General features: G+C 40.3%; 1 protein-coding gene across 1 annotated transcript; it reads left to right on the top strand.

Annotated features, from left to right (window-relative positions):
* The first annotated feature begins 1981 nt into the window (after window positions 1–1981).
* DYNLT3 (dynein light chain Tctex-type 3) lies at window positions 1982–12759 on the top strand. The gene is made up of 5 exons (XM_079910145.1): window positions 1982–2090; window positions 4544–4585; window positions 9755–9878; window positions 10535–10612; window positions 10909–12759. Exons 1-5 carry the CDS (start codon window positions 2061–2063, stop codon window positions 10983–10985), a joined length of 351 nt encoding a protein of 116 aa, XP_079766271.1. The 5' UTR covers window positions 1982–2060; the 3' UTR covers window positions 10986–12759.
* The last annotated feature ends 9996 nt before the right edge of the window (window positions 12760–22755 follow it).

Below are 22755 nucleotides of genomic sequence, written 5' to 3'. Positions count from 1 at the left end.
TTTAATTTTATTTTTTCCTTACAATTATATAACTTAAAGAAAATATTTTTTAATTAAACAACATAAAAATACCCCAAAGCCCCTCTAGTTCACTCCAATGTATCATGCAAATATTACTATCTTTTATATATGGACCACAGCATGAAAATAGTTGGTAAGGACTTTCCTACCAACAATTATGTCACATCTCTTTTTCCTTTCCAGTAGCACTCACTTTTCACCATTGAAGGTGAAAATACCAAACATGTGTTTTCCCATAGGTTTTGCCAAGGGAGGAATCACATGACTGAATGTTGGCAAATGGGAGGGACCTCAGGAGAAGACTCCACAGGATTTCAAGTAAAGATTTGCCTTCCTAAAATAAATTGATCAACCCAAGTCAATGTCCATTTTCTTCATTGGATGTGATACCTTCATTCCTTGTGATACCAGAACTGCTGCAGCCACGTGTGGCCATGACTAAATATTGCTGATATGCTGAGGATAGTAGAATGGAAAGACGGAAAGCACAGAGACGCCAAAAAGTTGTTGAGCAACTGAACCAACGTGGAACATCTCTACCTCTGTATTTCTGGCTATGCCAGAAAACAAATGTCCTTAGTATTTCAGCTCATCGTACTTGAATCTTCTGTTACTTGCAACCAGGATACTAACTAATAAAGCTATGGTGTTTTTTTGTTTTTTTGTTTTTTGTTTTTTTTTTGCGTTACGCGGGCCTCTCACTGTTGTGGCCTCTCCCGTTGTAGAGCACAGGCTCCGGACGCGCAGGCTCAGCAGCCATGGCTCACGGGCCCAGCCGCTCCACCGGCATGTGGGATCTTCCCGGACTGGGGCACGAACCCGTGTCCCCTGCATCAGCAGGCGGACTCTCAACCACTGCGCCACCAGGGAAGCCCAGCTATGGTGGTTTTAAAGCATGGTCCCCAAACGACACTTGTGCCGTTGAAAGGTAGGCCTCTTCTAGAAGTTGGAAAAGGCAAGGAAATGGATTCTCTTCTCGAGCCTCCAAAGGGAACGTACTCCTGCAGACTCACTTTAGATTTCTGGCCTCTAGTACTGTAAAACAATAAATTTGTGCTGCTTTAAGCCACTAAATTTATGATAATTTGTTACAGCAGCAATAGGAAACTAATACAGTGATTGAGAACTTGGGTGCTGCTAGCTGCTATCAGCCTCCTTAAGTTTAAATCCTTCTTCTACTCCTTACTGGATATATGACCTTTGGCAAATAAACTCTCTGTACCTCGGTTTCATCTTGAAAGATGGGATGATGGTAACAGAACCAAACCTGCTGGGTTCTCACGGGTTTAAATGAGAAAATCCTTAGGATTATCTGAAACTTCGTAATTTTTAAATAAAGGTAACCATTGTTCTGCTAATATTTATAATTTGATTTAGTATATTTGTACCTTCTCTCCTACAAATTAAAGTTCTTTTGTTTTTTGGTTTCTTTTACATAGTCATGGAGGAGGAGGGGTGTAAGAGCATCCGCTTCAGGAGTTGGAGTACATACAGCATCTCGTTTGATCCTCACAACCAGCCATGAAATAGGTGTAATTTTGTTTTCATACGAGAAAACTGAGGCTGTGGGAGGTTAATTTTTCCAAGTGACATAGCTAGTAAGAAGACAAATCAAAGCAGCTTGTTCACCATTGCGTTCACTACACTTATTTGCTGGATTATGATGCACGAATATGTGCATATAACCATGGCAGTGGGCACTCATAAATACTGCAGAGTTTAGACGGACTGACGCTAGGTCACTCCATCTGACCCACACCGGCACAAATCCCAGCTTTTTAACACCCAACCCTCGTTTCCAGAAAGGTTGGAGGTAACAGAGAGTCACTTCCAGTCGCAGGAATCCTGCGGGAGGGTGGGATGGGAGTCGGAGCGGGGGTGGGGAGGGCAGGAAGGTGGTAACGCTGTGACGCAAAGGCGGGGCCTGCGTGGGGAACGCCCCGGGCCATAACCGGGGGGCGGGGCCTCCCCGGGGCCAGTACGCGGCCGCGTAGCTAGACCTGCCCATCCCTCAGCCCCCTAGGAGAGCTGGCGCCACCATGGAGGAGTACCATCGCCCCTGCGACGAGGTACCGCCCCTTCACCGCCCGCGAGCGACCCCCGTCCGCCTTGGCGCTTAGTCTTGGCCGGGTGGTCTCCCGGCACCCGGCGGCCCCGAGAGTTGGGGTGCGGCGTCCTCCGAGCCCGGGTCCTCTCCTCGGGGCCCGGGATCCGCCCCGCCCATCCTCGGCTCCCCACCCCGAGGGCCTGAGGGTGGGCTGAGAGTCGGGGTGGCAGGGGCTGCTGGGAGCACAGGGGGCTGGCAGTGAGGTCGGGGCCGAGGGGTGGAAGGCCTGACTCGGGGTGCGTGGGGTAGGGATGGGGTGGAGGGAGCCGCCAGTCTGCAGGGCGGGCCTCGGGAACCGGTCTTCCTGGCTGCTTCCTCCGCCCCTTGGTGTCCCAAAGCAGGTGCCGCATCCCCGCCAAGCGAGGCCCTGGTGGCAGAGCCGGTCCCGCTCCCGGGCACTCTCGTCTGGGTGGTTTGGAAGGAGGCGCCTTATGGATTAAGGAGCCCTTGCTTACTGACTCAGGCTTCCCGAAACCTCACCAGAATCCCGTGATGTCATCTGTCATCTTCCTGTTACTGATGGGGGACTCTGACTTTCATGGCGGCTAAGTGACTCGCCCAAAGTTAGAACTGCCAGGAATGACAGATGCTCCATTTGAACCCAGACCTCTGACTACACAACTACAACTCTGGCTTCACTTTAACCACGATGAGGATGAGGCCTGTTGGATCCCAGAATAACCCGTGACAGGGCAGTATAAACAAAGACATCTTCTGTCCAGTGGTAGCCACAGGTGAATGGTGCGGTGAAATAAAAGTAGGCAGGCACGTGGTGGAGGTGCAGCGTAAAATGGTGTATCATTAGACCCCTGAAAGGGGCTTCTGAACCATTCATCTCTAGGATGTGGGCTTCTGCAGAAGCTAAGACCACATTTAAATTCATTACTTCTATGCTGCAGGTGGCATACACACCTCAAGGTTAGTGGTAAAGTATTCTCATTTTAGAAATTGAAGCACAAGCAATTTCACCCTCAAGAAGCACTAGTCTGCTGACTCCTAAGAGGTTCTGTACTGCAGTACCCCCTAAATACCTATATTTAAAAAGAAAATTACATGCGTTACCATGGCCACCCAGTACAACCTGATTATCGGGTGACCTTCCAAATTGAAGTGGAATGGACATCCCATTTAATTTGTAGACCACTTTTGAAAATAGATAAGGACCTTATTTGAAGGTAAAATGACCATTTTAATAGGGGCAGTTGTGACACCTGTTTTCATGATATTTCTGATTATTTAGGGTATTTTTATTCCTTTGTTGTTGGGGAATTATCTGGTGTAATTAAATGAGTTGAAAATATTTTAAATCTGTACTCAAGATGGTACTTATTTTCAGAATTTACTTGGTTTTTGAACTGTTTTGTTGTATAGTGGGATTTACAAACATGCTGATGTCATACAGCACCTAAAAACGTGTCTATGGAAACAAATCATGTACTACCTGAAGTGCTTTGGTTTAGATTGCAATCTTATCACGTAGCCTAGTTCTTGACTCTAGGACATTTCCTTGTCATTCATGGTTGCTTTTAACTCAAGATTGTATCAAGCCACTCCACAGGAAAGACTAAGTTGCCAGACCTGTTATATTATAGGTCTATATAGATTATAGGTCTAACATATTATTTATATGTTATAAAGTGACATTAATTTGGAATGATCAAGTATTTTCATAACCTTTAACTCAGAAAAGCCACATTTTTGCCAAGCATAAATTAAAAACAAACTTGAAACTTATCTATTCAGCATTCTTTTCTCACTCCCCCTCATTTTCACTTAGCTGCAACTATTTCCTGTGTACTGATAACACATCCTTATACCCACCTCCTATTTCCTGAGCTTTACAATCCAATAATCCTCAATCTCTGGTGTTCATCAGAATCACCAGTAAAGCACTTTTTTTTTTCTGTGCTGTCCATATCTATTTAAAATTTTTTTATTTTATATTGGAGTATAGTTGATTTACAGTGTTGTGTTAGTTTCAGGTGTACAGCAAAGTGATTCAGTTATACATATACACATATCTATTCTTTTTCAGATTCTTGTCCCATATAGATTATTACAGAGTATTGAGTAGAATTCCCTGTGCTATACAGTAGGTCCTTGTTGATTATCTGTTTTATATATAGTAGCGTTATATGAGTAAAGCACTTTTTACAAAAACATAGTTGCCCAGGCTCTGCTTCAGAACTAATCAATCAAGATCTCCATGGAGGTAGGTGGGGAAAGCATTTTGCGATTTTAAAGATGATCAAGGTGGGATTAGTAGCCTCAGTAGACTTAATGCCCCTTTTCACTGTGGTCTCCTGTCACTAAAACCTGTCTAGGCCAGCCTAGGTTATTCTGTGTAGCATCATAGCTACCAGGAAAAGGAAGTCTGTATTGAAAACAACTTTATCTTTTGTTTTCCATCTTTAGGTCGGCTTCAATGCTGATGAAGCCCACAATATCGTTAAAGAGGTGAGTTACATATCTTGTTCATCTTGAAGATTGATGCATTGGTTGAAATTTTAAAAAGCTGTGTTTTGACTTATGGCACAAAGTTAGAAACCTTCGTATTAAAGCAAGATTTTTCATATTTATTCACTAATTCTTTATAGGGGTGCTTCTATGTTTGTTGTGTTGGATGCTGTCAGGCATCTTGGGGCTTACCCTGAAAGGGATAAATATTGATCTAGAAAACTGGCTTGCTGTTTTCTAAACTGATTCTCTGTCTTTTGAATAAAAGAACTTTTATTCCAATGGGGCCAAATATTATTTTAAATGTTAATGCCCTAAAAGTATATAGGTAAATTATATGTATAGTATAATAAACATATAATTATAGTATATACATACATATATATGTATGTATATATATATATGTGTGTGTGTGTATATATATATATATATATATATATATATCAAGTAAATAAAAGACCCTAGAAATATCTGCTTTGGTTATTGTATGCTTTTTTTTTGCCCAATATAACTGGAAAAATAGGGACTTCCAGTTGTTAAGACTCCGCACTCCCAATGCAGGGGGCACAGGTTCGATCCCTGGTCGGGGAACAAAGATCCTGCATGCCTCATGGCACGGCCGCGCACACACACACACAGATTGGAAAAGCAATCACTTAATATCTTTTAGACACTGATATGACGGTAAATCAAATTCTTCAGAAAAATATTTGAAATATGATATGTGGTCCTCGTGTTAGGCAAATAGACAAGAAGTTCCCTTTGGGACTCAGTGTTGGCAGAGGAACTTTAATTATTCTAGTGGTATCACATACAGACGAACTGTGGGTAAGGTATTTATGAACACTTTTAATAGTCCTGAGTCATTTTTAACTGTGCCAAATCCTAGAAAAAAATAAGCTGGCCTGGAAGGTAGGCTTGTATTGTGGGCATGGCTGTTGCGGCCCGCGTCCTAGCAGCAGGCCCCAACTACCTTTAGGCTTGGCTGGATTGGCTGGCCCTCTGGGCACTGAGCACCATCTCAGTCCTGAGACGATGCCTTACCTGCCTGAATGCTTAGGGCACGAACTCACCCGGAACTCACCCAGGGCTGGCCTCGTAAAACTAGGATCAACGTGAGGTCTGAGAGAGCTGGATAGGCACCTGAAAATCCCGCCATATTTTAATAGTTCAAAATCATGTATTAGAGCTTTGTAGCCAGGAATATATCATTATTATAACAAAATGCAAATGTTTTCGATACCTTGACAATGCAAAAGCACAAATGAGGGCAATGGCGGGGGGTGGAAGAAGGGATGGAGGTCATGGGAGGGCAGGAGTGATAACAGCTTCAAAGTGGAAAGTCAAGAGAGACTGTCCTTGGTGGATGGAACATGAAGCAAAGGATGCTGGGGTATTAGAGGAATCTTTTAAATAGTACCTTCTTCTTTACCCACATTATGAACCATATGAAAAGACCAAAGAGTTAGTAGAAAGAGAACCAAATATCACCTTTATTATTGATAAAAACTGAGTTGGAGATTGGAGCTTGTTTTGCTAACTCCCTACCTGTTCAGTTCAGACCTTGGAAGAGGCATCCAAGGGAAAGTTAGAGTCAGCAGAGAGAAACACTCAACCAGGCTGGTGCCTTTCGTTGCTCTGGGTGAAGAGGGAAGGAGAAACCAAATAGCGAAGTCCAAGGCATTTGGGAGATTGGCCCTCCCAGATGAGAAAGGTACCAACCAGTAGCTCACTCCACCTCCATGGGGAGGAATAATAACAGGTGGGACGAGAGGCCAGGGATGATAAGGAAAAAATCCTCTGCGTGGAAGGAAACATCCAGAGTAGAAAAGAAACATGCTTCTAATAATGTAAATATATTGAAGTAAAAATAGCAAATTCATTATATTGAGGGATGTGGGGGGGGGCAGGAGGTGGCAGGTGGTCCTAGGGAACTAAACTTTCATCTGTCATAGCAGGAGCTCTAGGGATGTTGTCTAGAATTCATAAATCAAGAAATAGTTATATAAACATTATTTAGACATGTGAGTGACCCTTAAGAGATAAAAAAACAGTTGTACCCTAAAAGTGTTTCTTCTGTGGAAGGGGGCTGGGGATGGGAAAGGGTGGGGAGGGGATTCTTATTTTTCATTGTAAGCTCTTCTGTTCTGTTGGATTTTTAAACCCATGTGCATGGGTTACTTTGATGGTTTGTTCAGTTAAAAGAACCATGCTTCTTAAAATGAGATACCCATATTGAGTGGTGGCTAGGAGGTCCTAGAAGCCACTGGGTACATTTTTTTTTATTAAAAAAAAATTATTTATTTATTTAGGCTGTGTCGGGTCTTAGTTGCGGCACGTGGGATCTTTCATTGTGGCGCGCGGGCTTAGTCGCCCCGCGGCATGTCGGATCTTAGTTCCCCCACCAGGGATCGAACCGGTGTCGCCTGCATTGCAAGATGGATTCTCAACCGCTGGACCATCAGGGAAGTCCCCACTGGGTGCATTTTAGAGCATCAATTTTACTTCTATACTTGCAAGAGGGAGTTAAGTAATATAAATAATTTAACACCATTTTCAAATGAAAACAAACTGATACGTTATGGAGTCAAAAGCAAGCTTCATTTGAAATTTTCATATAAAATATGAGACTCGAAAGACATCTCAGGCTTGCCACAGCTGGCTTTCAGGTACCTGTGTATCCTCTTCCCTCCCCCTCTCTTCCCATGAGCCAACTGTCTTTGCCACTGAGGTATTTGAAAGGTGATGGGGGGCGGGGAGAGAGAGGGAGAGAGAGAGAGAGAGGGAGAGAGAGAGAGAGAGAGAGAGAGAGAGAGAGAGAGAGAGAGAGAGAGAGAGAGAGAGAGAGAGAGAGAGAGAGAGAGAGAGAGAGAGAGAGAGAGAGAGAGAGAACTATTTGAAAACATTTCAGCACTTCCCCGATGATTATACAGTTTCAGCAGGCATTTCTGTTTTTCTTATCTTTTGCTGATCTCCTTATTTTCTTAGAGTCCTTCCTCTGAGCCCCTATGCTAATATATTTTTCCTGCTGAAGTCTTAGAGCCACTCACTTACTGGTGATATGCATGTTATATTTATTGTCAGTAATAGAATTTGCCCACAAATTTTCATATAAAAAGTGAGTTACAAATGGAATTAACTTGGTGCTTAATCTAAAGTATATTTGATTCAGGATGCCCAGAGAGTATATCAAAGCCAGTATTACTTCAACAACAAACATGTATTGAGTGCCTGCTCCCTGCCCGAGTTCTGAGTTTGGCCCTGGGAATACAGAGCAGGTTAAGGACCTCATTATCTAGTGGGCCTCCTGGTTAAGTGGTAATGAAGAAGGCTAAATGTTAATTAATAGTAATTAGCAGGGCTATTTACAGTGGCATCCACAGGCCCCTGATATTTCTGTTGTTTGGAGCAGAACTTGAAGCAGTCCTATTAGATAACCTGAAAGTAAACAAGGGCTGGTAGTTTCCCATTAAGGTACAGCAGTCTAGGGAGAGGAAGAGGTTTCCCAAAGGCCGTCAGCTTGGGTATGGTAAAGTCAGGATTAATCTTTGTCCCCATGATCCTTGGGCCACTGACCCTCCTAACTCTTCATGTTACATTCTAGGAGAGTAATTTGAGGTACGTTGTTACTTTCTTCAACCCCTCTATATTTAATTTCTCTTTTTGCGTTTTATGATTAGTGAAGAGTTTATACTATTCAGCTTAAGATTCCATATTAATTAGTGCCTCTACTATAGTCCAGTTGTAGTAAATGAAAGCTTCAACGTGCACGTGTGTGTCTGTCTTACTAAGCTGGATTCTATAAATGAATAGAATGAGTGCTTTATTCTCCAGGCTCTATCACTTGAATAAAAAAATAATAGCAGCAAAATAAGTCAGAGAAAGACAAATACTGTATGATCGGACCAATATGTGGAATCTAAAAAAATCCAAACTCATAGAAACAGAGTAGAATGGTGGTTGCCATGGGGTGGGGAAAATGTCGGTCAAAGGGTACAAACTTCTAGTTATAAGATGAGTAAGTTCTGAGGATCTAATATACACCATGATAATTATAGTTAACAGTACTGTATTGTACACTTGAAGGTTGCTGAAAGTAGATTTTAAATGTTCTCAATACACACACACACACACACACACAAACAAAAGGTAAGTATGTGAGGAAGTGAATGTGTTAACTAGCCTTATTGTGGCAATCATTTCACAATATGACGTGTCAAGTCATCACACTGTGCACCTTAAACTGACACAATGTTGTATGTCAATTATATCTCAATAAAACTGGAAAAAATAAGATAACAGCAGCAATAATTATAATGATGTAATAATATCTGTCATTACTTATGTGTTTACTCTGTGGCAGTCACTGTGTTTGAGCACACGGCTTTCCTTATCTCACCCCATCCTCACAACAACTTGATGAGGCTGTTATCCCTACTTTAAAGATTAGGAAAATAAGGGGTTTCAAGAGATTAAGTCACTTGTAGAAGGTCACACAGGGGTGGCTGAGGTGACCTTAAAACCTAAGACTGTGATACTAAACCGGTACTCTTAATCAAGTATCAGAAGTGGATGCACGTAAACACCGTGGAAAATTAACTTTCTCTTTTTAGAGTGCCTAAAAACTAGCGTGTGTTGATGATTTACTTTTAGCGGCAGGTGTGCTTGTTGTTTGATAGCTAAGCAGTTACATAATATGAAATAGGATATAATTATTGTACATGAGAAATATATCTTTAAGTTGGTCTCATCCTTTGTTTCTAGCATCTGAAACCTAGTTCAAATCCCAGCTGTTTCAAAGCCATTCTTTAACCAATTGATATCACCCTTTTAAAATCTCCACCACCCCATAATGACTTACCACCCTTGATTAGTCTTCCTTGTATTATAGAGTTCTTTTAGTAGCTTCTCTGCTAGACCGTTAAGTTCTTTACAGTAGAGGCCATGTCACATTTATCTTTATATGGCCTGTAATATCTCACAGAGTGAGATGACACATGCGGAAATGCTTTGAAAATTCTACAACAGTTAGAGATGATGCATAATAAATACTTAACAGATGCATATCTTGTAAGATGTTTTATTAGGTTATAAGTGTATTTTATGTTTTGAATAAATTTTTTGATGTGATATGTGTATACTTTGTTTAATTGTCCTCTGCCCTTTTAGTGTATAGATGGGGTCTTGGGAGGTGAAGATTATAATCATAACAACATCAACCAATGGACCGCAAGCATAGTGGAACAATCCTTAGCACATCTGGTTAAGCTGGGAAAAGCTTATAAGTATATTGGTAAGTATCAGTGTCCTTCTTCACTAGTTTACTCACCTTTGTTCCTGTGGTTTTTCTCTGAATTTACAGAATGTAAATGAATGAGAGACACTCAAGTTGGATACTAATAGGGGGTGAAGGACTTCTGACTTATTCATCACAAAAATAATCTTGATAATACCTAACAGATGGAGATCTTTCACAACTCAAAAGCAGTGTGAGCTCCTGCCAACCATCTACTTGCCTTGGTAGCATCATCCTTTACATTTGCATCGGTTATCTTCAGTGAGATTCCCTCAGCCCTACTGTCTTCCTTTCATCAGTGCCATGCCTCCTTACGTGTAGGACTGTGAAGTACCACACAATACTTGTAAAGTGGAATATTTTCTTTCTTTTTGTGTCTGAATTATGCCCATGGGACAAGGCACATAATTTCGCCCAGATTTTTCCTGCAGTGCCGTCACCATTGGTTATGGCACTGGGCAGCAAACAGACTGGACCCAGTGGGGTCAGAATTGTGCTGGTAAATAATCAAGATGAGAGACTTATTTTTTTCAATCCATTCGCTGAATGCTTTGTTTTCTGTTATTTTTATAGCTTTTAGAGCTCCGAACTCAAACACTCAGGTACGTTTTCCTTCGTTTGTAAGTGTTCTTACTGTGCAACTTTATTTTTAGTGACCTGTGCGGTGGTCCAGAGGAGTGCATATGGCTTTCACACAGCCAGCTCATGTTTTTGGGACACCACATCTGATGGTAAGAGACTTTAAGCTGATTCAAACAAAATCCAACTTCTAGCAAAGTCAAATAGTGTACTTGTTATCGAATCCTTATTTATCTCTAATTAAATTCCCACAAGACTTTATCAACAGAATTGCTTTGTACCTAGTGACAAGTATGCCGTCAGACAAATAGGAAATATGAAGATTGAACAGATTGCAGGAAATGTGATATTAAAACCTATGAAAAATGTATATATATATATATTTTTTTTTCCTGGTAATTCTGATGTTTTGCTGGTATTTCAAAGTCCTTTTGTTGTGTATTTTCAGGAACCTGTACTGTAAGATGGGAAAACCGAACCATGAACTGTATTGTCAATGTCTTTGCCATTGCTATTGTCCTGTAACAGGCTAAAAATGTTCGGCCCAAACCATTAACAAGAATTTGTCACTGTATCCTTTCTCAAAAGAGTAACAGTTACTTATTCGTGTGCTAGATGACAAGTGTGCAATATGCTTCAAAACTATCAACAAAACCTGAATAGTGCAAGCAAGCAATCTCATAGGAGGTTGGCAGATTATCTCATATTCCTACAGCATCATTTGAATAGGAGAACCTCAACATTAGCAAAAAACAAATACAGAAATATGGCATGACATGAAAATACAACCTTATATTTACACTGGCTTTTCACTAATAATATGTACCTAAGAAGATGGGGAAAACCATTCAGATAATTAAATTCTCTTTCAGCTAGAAAAGTTAACAGGGATAAATATATGAACAAAAATACTGCAAGGAAAAATGTGGAGAAAATGATAATAATTAGTTAACACTTCTTAGTTTTTTATTTCTCCTTCTTAGTTGTACATATGATTTAGTGGAAAGTAATTCCATTCTTTTTCTTTTTGGCCGTGCCACGCAGCTTGTGGGTTCTTAGTTCCCTGCCCAGGGATTAAACTCGCACCCTTGGCAGTGAACGTGCAGAGTCCTAACCACTGGACCGCCGGGGAATTCCCTTAAATCAGCTTTTTAAATTTCAAATTCTTATTTACATTTGAAGGTGAATTAAATCAGGTAAGGTAAACAAAATTAGTTACAGTGTATGATGAAAAGTATATGACTCTAACAGCTGCCTTACACTTCATTCATTCCATGTGTTACAAACATTTACTGAATGTCTGTTATGAGCTATTTCTCTGCTAATTATAGTTATCAATATGCTGTTCAAATTCTAAGTTTCTTTTGGTACCTATTCAGTTGGACAACTGACATTTATGTTTGGGAAGAAAAAAAAAAAGAGTTGTTTTACAAGAGAGGAAAAAAGTGAATCTGGTTATCCAGGTAGAAGTAAGCAAATGAAAAGCACTTATTGCTGACAGAATTATAGATGTAATTTTAAGAATTGCTCCTAACAAGCAAAAAAATGCATAAAATATGCAACTCTTAGTTAAAGGCCTTATTAGCAGTATAATATACAAGTAGTAAATTTTGTCATTGCTTTAGTTACAATCATCTGTAAATAACTTTAAATACTTATTATGTGAGGTTCAAATTGAGTGGGGTAAAGTATAAAACGTATACAATCATTAGCAGGTTATTGAATATCTCAGGGCTTATGAAATATAGTTAAATTTATTAAGAAAATAAAAGATGAAAAATTAGAGTACACAGCTGGCCACCAAATGCGAAGTCAATTTGCTATTTAACCTTGAAAACAAAGTCAATTTTGCATATTACCACTAACACTAATATATATAGGGAGTGGAACCATGATTCATTGATTTCTGGGGGGAAAGAAAAGCTTAATGTTGACAATATTAAGATAGTATTCTTCTAGGAATACTATGTGCATGTTTGATATTTTGCTGAGTAACAATAATTGTTCAGTGTGTAAGAAGAAGATGAAGAAAATACAAGGATGGAGTTTAATGCAGCGATCTACATTTTGGGCACGTCAAAATTTATCAGTCATTACCTTTATGTTAGTTTACGCTGCTGGCTTTTGTGCCTTGAAGATTATAATAGTGACCAAAATACATCTGTGCGGTTAAGGCTTGCTTTTGATTATTGTTATTGAAGCCTGATTTTAAAAGAATAATAATCAGAAATACCTCGTGAACTTGCTGTCTGTTCTGTTTCTAGTTAAAATGTAATAAAGATTATCTTCCTGCACTGTACGTTTGCTTCTGGATGTTCACTGAATAGTTAAAGAAATGGCATTGTCTTTAAGAAATTCTAAATAACAGGAATGAGGAAGAGAAATGAATGTCAGACCACAGATACATTGTACAGAATAAATGCCATTAAAATAGCAACCCGAACCCAGTGTTGACCATTACAACATAAATAACAGCTCCTATTTCATGCCTTTTATTATTTTTAATAAAAAGTTATTTTAAAAAGCAGTATATGGGCTTCCCTGGTGGCGCAGTGGTTGAGAGTCCGCCTGCCAATGCAGGGGACGCGGGTTCGTGCCCCGGTCCGGGAAGATCCCACATGCCGCGGAGCGGCTGGGCCCGTGAGCCATGGCCGCTGAGCCTGCGCGTCCGGAGCCTGTGCTCCGCAACGGGAGAGGCCACAACAGTGAGAGGCCCGCGTACCGCCAAAAAGAAAAAAAAGAAAAAAAAAAGGCAGTATAAAATATATTCTATAACTATTTATTAGCTTTAATAACTATTTTTTGGCAAGGAATTTTGTCCTATTTGTCAACTTTCAATCAAGTTGTTGCTGTTTTTTCTGTTTTTAATTAAAGACTTTAAGTATGTAAAGTTAGGGTATTCAGATGTAAGTACTAACTCGGATTTTTGTAAAGCTATAATTTTATGTTTGTAAAGTACCTGTATACAGCCCTAAATGATGGCAACATCTCATTACATTTTCTGTGGTAAAAAGTACTTTTTTGCTCTTCTTTCCACGTTGGATGTTATCTAATTATGAGTCACTGAAAGCATTTTCACCACCTACAGTCATCATCACATTTTAAAGGTAATCTTACGATGCTGCGGATTATATTTTTAAAGCTTGAGTAAAAAACCTTGTCTATCCTTGATAACAGTTTTTTAAAAGCGGGAGAAAAATCTGTGATTTTTTTTGTAGCAAAGGAACTAGGTCTTTTTTTAAAAATTTTTTTATTTTTTGCGGTATGCGGGCCTCTCACTGTTGCGGCCTCTCCCGTTGTGGAGCACAGGCTCCGGATGCGCAGGCTCAGCGGCCATGGCTCACGGGCCCAGCCGCTCCGCGGCATGAACCCGCATCCCCTGCATCGGCAGGCAGACTCTCAACCACTGCGCCACCAGGGAAGCCTGCAAAGCAAAGTTTGAGAGATGAATTGAAAATTTCACTCCATGTGCTACAGTCTACCCAAGGGGAACTTGTTTTATAATCTAGAAGGTGGAGCTATACTTGTGGCTAAAGAGGCTTATAGTTTCAATGTCTAATAATTCAGTAAAATTGACCTTTGCATATTTACTAAATTCCCTATAAAAGGATCTTAAGCATTCAGCCTTTACAAGATTTAGATAGCCACCATCAATATACATTAACCTCAGTGGTCCAGGAGATTCTAGCCCACCTTGTCTAATTGCAAATCCTGTATTTCTCACTGTGGTCCCAGTCAATGTCACCCCATGTCATCCTTGGATATGTAGGATATATTGACAATCCAGGCCTAATTAGAGATGGCCCCTAACTGCTTCATAAAGAGTATCTCTTCCCAAAATGGTTTCTAAGGATCTCAGAGATGAAGCGGGAACTTTGTACAGACACTCACAGTACCACCGGGATGGTATGTATCTTCCCTATAGGACACAAAATGTGGGCAACTATCCCCACTCTGGGATGCTTTAACGGTGAAGCCTATATGGGGAAGTTTCTTTGCAGTTCTGCCTAACCAGGTCAGGGAATTTGATGCCTGGGCTTATCCAGTAATGTATATTCAACTTTCTTCATGCCAAAATAACCCTTTTTATTTTACTGAATGCTGTGTCTTTTTAGATATTTTTATGTATGCCCACTTCTAACTTGAGATATTTCAGTCTGGGTTTCTCAAGGCAGAGTTTTACATGAGGCAGTATTATTACTCAATGAAAGTTCTGTTATTTCCATTCCTAGTGAAAATTAAGATTGTATCATGCACCAACCTTTCCTTAACCTGTAATTTTGTAGGCTAGGAATTTGGATTAAGCTGTATGAGCTAACATAGGCTTTCACGGTTAATGCTCATATAGAATACCACCCAAAATGATGAGGATTAGAGTAGTGGTCTCTGAATAATTAAATTAAAGCAAACTTGTTCTGTAAAGGGCCAAAAAGTAAATATCTGAGACATTATAGGCCTTTGCAACTACTCAAGTATGCTGTTGTAGTTTGAAAACAGCCCAGGACAGTATGTAAATGAATGGGCACGACTGTGTTCCAATAAAACTTTATTTACAAAAACAGGTGGCAGGCTGGTCATAGTTTAACAACCCCTGTATTAGAGTAAGAGGTGTTTCCTAGCCACTTAAAAAATTATACCTTAATAATTTGAGAACTTTTTTCTTTTTGTTGTTCTCAGTTATAAACAATGGAACACAAAGCACTTTTATGTTATGTTTTCATTATCTTGGACTCAGAGGCCTTACCAGTAAACCAAACCTATACTCTCCTTATTAAAAGAAAGAAGGGCTACAAATCAACTTCTCCAAAACTAAAGTATTCCTTTTTTGATGTATATCACCTAACTTTTCACAAGTTTACAGATAATTTTATATCTTATTATATTGGAGTTCATTTTACAACCTTAGTTAAAGGAACGTTATTATAAAAAGGTTAATGTTTTGTTATTTACTGATTTTTGCTTTTCTTGTGGCTAGGATGGACTCTATTCTACCCAGAGAATCACCCATGCATACTGGACATGGCAGTCGCCCATTCAATGCCTCCTCTTAGAAATCACTCACACACACACACACACACGAAACTGCACAGCCCACAGATGAAATGACCCTACCCCACAGTTTGGGGAAGTAGATGTTCTTTACCCAGGAATGGCTACATATTGCACTAGGTATGAGCACCTGACCCAGTGATGGTTTATCCATAGATTGATTTTTAATCCATAAGGTGGCTGGGATACATTAAGCCAGCAAAGTATTGATAGTTCTCTCTGAATTTTGGATCAGAGAATAAGGAGAGCATTATTCAATAGGAGAAAACGGGGGGAGAGAAAAAGAAAAGCAGAAGTCTCGTCAAGGACTCATCCAAGTTTTCTTATTAGCAGAACTGTCATCACAGCTGCCCTCTCCTCTCGCTACCACCTTCCAATCCAGGGAAGACAGACCAAACTTCCAGTACCAGCGACACCAGCAGCAGTGTTGAGAATGGTGTCAGCAGCAAATGTGGCAGAGAGAGTGGTGTGTTAGGCAGGGAGCTGGTTGATGGGAATGGTCTGGTAGATGGCTTAGAATCACCAGCATAGGGTGATTAAAAAAAACAGAACAAAAACCTGTACACAAACGTTCATAGCAGTGTTATTAGTAACAGCAAAAAACTGGAAATCACTTTGACCATCAATGGGTGAATGCTTTAACAAACTGTGGTACATACGTGGACTATTACTCAGAAAACACACACACAAGAAGTTGTATGAATCTCCAGAGAATTACGCTGAGTGAAAAAGCCAATCCTAAAAGAATACTGTATGATTCCATTTATATGACGTGTTTAAAACAAAAGCTTAAAAAATGAGGTTGGAGATAGTGGAGGGGGAAGGAGGGAAGGGGGCAGGAGGGAGGGGGGGTGGTTATAAAAAGCCAACATGAATCCTTGCGGTATTGGAACTGTTCAGTATCTTGGCTTTGGTGGTAGATACACAAACTTACACATTATAAAATTGGGTAGAACTAAATACACACAAACGAGTACAAGTAAAATTGGGGAAATCTGAATAAGGTGGGTGGATTTATCAATGTCAATATCCTAGTTGTGATATTGCAGTAGAGGTTTGGAAAATGTTTCCATTGGGGGAAATTGGGAAAAGGATACAGGAGATTTCTCTCTACTATTTTTTACAACTGTATGTGAATTTATAATGATATCAATAAAACTTTCAATTAAAAAATGAAGATGGGGGCTTCCCTGGTGGCATAGTGGTTAAGAATCTGCCTGCCAATGCAGGGGACATGGGTTTGAGCCCTGATCCAGGAAGATCCCACATGCCGCCGAGCAGCTAAGCCCGTGTGCCACAACTACTGAGCCTGCGCTCTACAGTTCGCAAGCCACAACTACTGAAGCCGCAGGCCACAACTGCTGAGCCCACGTGCTGCAACTACTGAAGCCCACACACCTAGCGCCCATGCTCCGCAACAGAGAAGCCACTGCAATGAGAAGCCCGTGCACCGCAACAAAGAGTAGCTCCCGCTCGCTGCAACTAGAGAAAGCCCACACGCAGCAATGAAGACCCCATGCAGCCAAAAATAAATAAAATAAAAATAAATAAATTAAAAAAAATGAAGATGGACTAAAGACAATTTCATATAAAAGAACATAAAAAAGCAGATCAACTTTTGGTCGGTTTTATTGTCTATAAATTCTCTACAATGTGCCCTCTTATTGCTTGCACCCAGGGAAGACCACTCCCACCATTGCCCATGATATACCACTGGATAGAGACATAATAAAAGAGAAAAAGTGAGTTGCCAGAAAAGCCAAGCTCTTCTGTAATGAGTTGATCTCTTAATCTGGAAAATTCTGTGCCTTGACTCTCTTAAATGTGAGCTTCTGAATGATTCATTGTAGCAAGGAGAGCATTACACTTAGACCAAAGAAGTGTTAGTGTTCCCTAAAGTATATCAGAGATATGGAAGAGGGCTAAATATTTCAGTAAAAATCAGGGTACTTTTTATAGTTATTTATCTGTTTATCAGTCAGTGGACATTTGGATTATTTCTCATTTTTCACTCTTCTGAAAAATGCTGCTATGAACATTTGTGAACAAGTTTCTATGTGGACATACGTTTTCATCTCTCTCGGGTATATGCCTAGGAATGTAATTGCTGGGTCACATGGTATGAAAGGTGAGGTGACTATTGGATGCTGGTAAGTAATCAACAATGCCCACTACACTCCCACAAAGAAATCCTCTCACGTAATTACTGAAATAGATAGTCATCTTGATCTAGTTTCTGTTTTCCTGTTTGGGATAGATATGGATATAAGAAATACTTTACTTTCAAGTCAGAAGGAGAAAGACAAATACCATATGATATCACTCATATGTGGAATCTAAAATATGGCACAAATGAGCCTATCTACGAAACAGAAATGGACTCACAGACGTAGTGAACAGACTTGTGGTTGCCAAGGGGGAGGGGCAGTGGGGAAGGGATAGAGTGGGAGTTTGGGGTTAATAGATGCAAACTATTACATACAGAGTGGATAAACAACAAGATCCTACTGTATAGCACAGGGAACTATATTCAGTATCCTGGGATAAACCGTAATGGAAAAGAATAGAGACTGTGTATAAATGCATAACTGAGTCACTTTGCTGTACAGCAGAAATTAACACAACATTGTAAATCAACTACACTTCAATTAAAAAAAAAGAAATACTTTACTTTCTTGTTAACTTTTGTATTAGTTTTCTATTGCTGCTTAAACTTGGTGGCCTGAAACAACATGAATTTAGTCTCTTACAGTAAGTGTTAGAGGTCAAAATTCCACAGCAGTCTTACTGGACTAATGTCAAAGTTTAAGCAGCGCTGCATTCCTTCTGGAGGCTCTAGGTGAGCATTCATTTTCTTGCCTTTTCTAGCTTCTAGAGGTTACCTACATTTCTTGGTCAGTGGTTCCATCTTCAAAGCCAGAAATGTAGCAATTTCAAATCTCTTTCCTCTTTGACCTCTGCTTCTGTCATCTCCTCCTTTGACTCTGAGCCTCCTGCCTCTATCCTTCCCTTTATTAGGACCCTTGTGATTACATTGGGCCCACCCAGGATGATCTCCCATCCCAAGATCTTTAATCTAATCACACCTGCAAAGTCCTTTCACCATGTAACATATGAAGTCTCAATTTCAAAACCTCAGTTCTTTTCAGCATTGGTGTTTGGACCTAGGGGGTCTCATAAATAGTACACCTCTTCCCTTCCTGAGTTCTGAACAAATTAAGAGGCAAGGAGAAAGACAGGTTAAAATCGAAGTATCAGCTTTCTGAGAAAAACAAATATCGTATATTAACGCATATATGTGGAATCTAGAAAAATGGTACAGATGAACCGGTTTGCAAGGCAGGAATAGAGACACAGATGTAGAGAACAAACATATGGACACCAAGGGGGGAAAGTGGGGGGAGGGTGGTGGGATGAATTGGGAGATTGGGACTGACATGTATACACTAATATGTATAAAATAGATAACTAATAAGAACCTGCTGTATAGCACAGGGGAATCCACTTTGCTGTACAGTAGAAACTAACACAACATTGTAAAACAACTATACCCCAATAAAAAAAATTTTTAAAAAAAGTATCACCTTTCTGAGAAAAATACCATATGATATCGCTTATATGTGGAATCTAAAATATGATACAAATGTATTTACAAAACAGAAACAGACTTACAGACATAGAAAACAAACTTATAGTTACCAAAGGAGAAAGAAGGGAGGGGAGGGATAAATTAGGAGTTTGGGATTAGCAGATACAGACTACTATATAGAAAATAGATAAAGAACAAAGACCTACTGTACAGCACAGGGAACTCTAGTCAATATCCTGTAATAAACCATAATGGAAAAGAATATGAAAAAGAATATATATATAAAATATACGGATATGTATAACTGAATCGCTTTGCTGTACACCAGAAACTAATACAATGTTGTAAATCAACTATGCTTCAATAAAAAAAAAATTTTTTTAAAAATCACCCTTCCGTTGGAGAATGGGACTGAGGGAAACTGGTCTTTTTAATATTGACCCCCAGAATTAGAGTTACCGCCCAGTCATAAGCAGAAACATACTCTCTGATGAATCAATAAAGAGGAAGGTAAGAAGAAGCCACTCCACTTCCCAAGGCGGGAATGAGTGAGAGAGTAAAGAAAGATCAGGAATGCTCTGTGAATTGATGATTCTCCACATGGAGAACCATGTGAAATCCCTTTCATATGAAATCCCAACAGGAGTGGGGATGAAGCACTGCTCCCTTAACACTTGTCACTGATTCCGATTTATTTTTTTAAACACTGTGTAGCCTAACCTTGTACAGGCCAAAGAAAACATGTCCGTGGGTTAATGTGGCCCATGGGTCATTAGTCTGCCTCAATTTCATGGTCTACCAGCCTCTACCTTCCCCTCCCACCCTATCCCAGTCTCCTCCACCGTTCGCCTGATGTGGTCGGGCACTGTGATCGTTCTACACATGGTCAACAGGCAAGGGGAAGAAAATTAAGTCAGCTGTTGTCTGGCCTTAAGGCCAACGCAGTATGTCTGGGAGCAGCTATTATTCTTGCACCCTTGATAATACTAACTAGAGAGTTACCACAGAACTACTGTTCTGTGAATCAGTATGCTCTTTGGGGAGGGCACTTTGGCAACGTCTATCAGTTTTTTAAGTGTTATATCCCATGAACACAGTTCTTAACATCTATACAACAGAAATAATAACATGAATGGATAAAAACAAACATTTTCCTTGCAATACTATTTGTAAAAGCAAATTAAACAAACAGAAGAAAACAACTAAAATGTCCACCAATAGGGGAAGAGAGAAATTACGGAGAAGAAAAGGGGAAGTATCACATTTCACTTTATGTATTATACGGTTAGAAACAGTTAAACAATTATACATTACTTTTTAAAATGTAATTTAAATTACACAATACATGAATGCATTTTTTATGCAAAGCTTTTCCATATAACAAAAGCTTAACAAGCCCCTTGCTCCCTATCTTATCCCCTTTTGATCTCCCATCTTGCCATCCACTCCCAAGGGTAATAGGAGGTAATAACTGCTATCATTTTGATGTATATGAGTCTAGGGATTTTTCCACATTTATATACATGTACGCATGTATTATTTGAAAAATGTATATAACATGTTATTCTGCAGCTTGCTCATTTCAGGCAACGGTATGCCTTTGGGATTTTTGTTCATGTCAACATATACAGAGCCACCTTGTTGAGTTTAGCTGCTATGTTGTATCACATGGTATGGATGGGCCACAGTTTATTCCATTTCTTATTGGTGGACATTCCACCAATGTTCCACTCTTACAAGCAATGCTGATATGAATACCTTTGCTCAAAGCTTCTTGTATCCACGTGTGAATGTTTCTCTAGAACACTTTAGAATTGGAATCATTGGGTTATAAGATGTGTACCTTTTAAGTCTTAATAGATCGTATTTCTTCTGTAATTTGTCTTAAGAAGAGAGAAAGTAATTCAGACTCTTGAAAACAGCAAGCAGATATATTTGTACATGGGAGGGAATTTCCCCTCCCATGTGCAAATATACATGTATACACATGGCTAAAGAGACCCTGTGCCAGCCCTTAAAATGACCCATTCTAATGGGATTCATCGGGAATCACAAAGCACAAAAATCATACACGCTGGGCCTGCTCTTCTCATTCCTAGGATATCTTACCCGCCCAAGTCTTTATATGTGATTATGTGTATTTGTGTGTGTGTGTGCTGCATAGAACTTGCAGTAGGGTTTCTTCTGCATGACTGTCCTGAACCACAGCAATTGCTGTGGAAGTAGGAGGGAAATGTGTAAATGTAAGAAATATAATGGAGTTTGAATTATCTGGAACTCATGACTGGTAGGTCTAGGGAGCCAAGCAGAGAGAAAAACTAAGGATGCCATAGGGTTTGGTTTCTCATCGGTTGAGCTGAACAAGGTTTGTTGAAGTATCTAAAATCACACGGAGCACCATTCACTGGGATCAGCTTCGTTAATGCCCGTAGCTTTGCCTCTTTGCTGCCAACAATGGCATTTGACTGGGAGTAAGAAGGCCTCCATTTTAGTTCTGGCTCTACCTCCGGTTGGCTATGTGATCTTGAAGTAACCATTTCACCTTTCTTCAGCTGTACTTTACTCATCTGTACAATGAAGAGGGCAGGTTAAGCCCTTTTATTTTATTTGATTTTTAATGTATTTTAACAGGTAATACATTTTATTTATTTATTTTTGGCTGCGTTGGGTCTTCGTTGCTGGGCGCGGGCTTTCTCCAGTTGCGGCGAGCGGAGGCCACTCTTCGTCACAGTGCGCGGGCTTCTCATGGCAGTGGCTTCTCTTGTTGCAGAGCATGGGCTCTAGGTGTACGGGCTTCAGTAGTTGTGGCACGTGGGCTCAGTAGTTGTGGCACACGGGCTTAGATGCTCCGCGGCATGTGGGATCTTCCTGGACCAGGGCTCGAACCCATGTCCCCTGCATTGGCAGGCAGATTCTTAACCACTGTGCCACCAGGGAAGACCCAGGTTAGGGCCTTTTAAACTTTAGTATCATGGACTAAAAAAAAATCCAAACCAAGAGTCTTCTCATCTAACAGATATTTGACACGACATCAACCATTTGCATCTGTCCAGAAGCTTCTCTGGTACTTTTTCCCTCATAATATGTTATAGGGCTCTACAGAACTAAAATGGAACAAATAGAAAATCCAGTGTTTTAGACTGGCACCAAGCAACAAGCCTGGCTAAAGCTGGCCGTGATCCAGAAACAGGAAAGACAGACGGAGAATGAGCAGCAGCTGAGGCCAGAAGGCTTTGCAACATCGGACGATATTCTTCTCCAAGTCGGCCCACAGGACATATCTTATGAGAAAACCCATATCAATTCTACGTATGATATTTACAAATTTTTGACTCTTTGACTTTAATGGTTCAGGGCAGTGTCAGAGGAGGGGCCTTAGAACCCTGTCTGTTCTATTACCATTTGGGCCAGTATTCCCCAAGTGTTGTCCATAGACCAACCACCTACAGTGGGAAGACCGGAAGTGCCAGCTAAAAGGAAAATGCCCAGGCTCCGTGAGTGCTTGATGTGCTGAATCAGAGGTAGAGGGCGAGGTAGGGGAGAACTGGAATTCTCCATTTTTGACATTCTCCTCTGGTGATCTGTATGCATGTTAAAGTTAAGGGAACCATTAGCCTTGGGAGTCCACTATGTTCAGGACACATTTTAAACATAAGA

Source organism: Stenella coeruleoalba, assembly GCF_951394435.1.
Source record: "Stenella coeruleoalba genome assembly, chromosome: X".
In the NCBI taxonomy this organism is placed as follows: domain Eukaryota; kingdom Metazoa; phylum Chordata; class Mammalia; order Artiodactyla; family Delphinidae; genus Stenella; species Stenella coeruleoalba.
The sequence above is the reverse complement of the archived record's forward strand: the minus strand, read 5'-3'. Positions and strand labels throughout refer to the sequence as shown.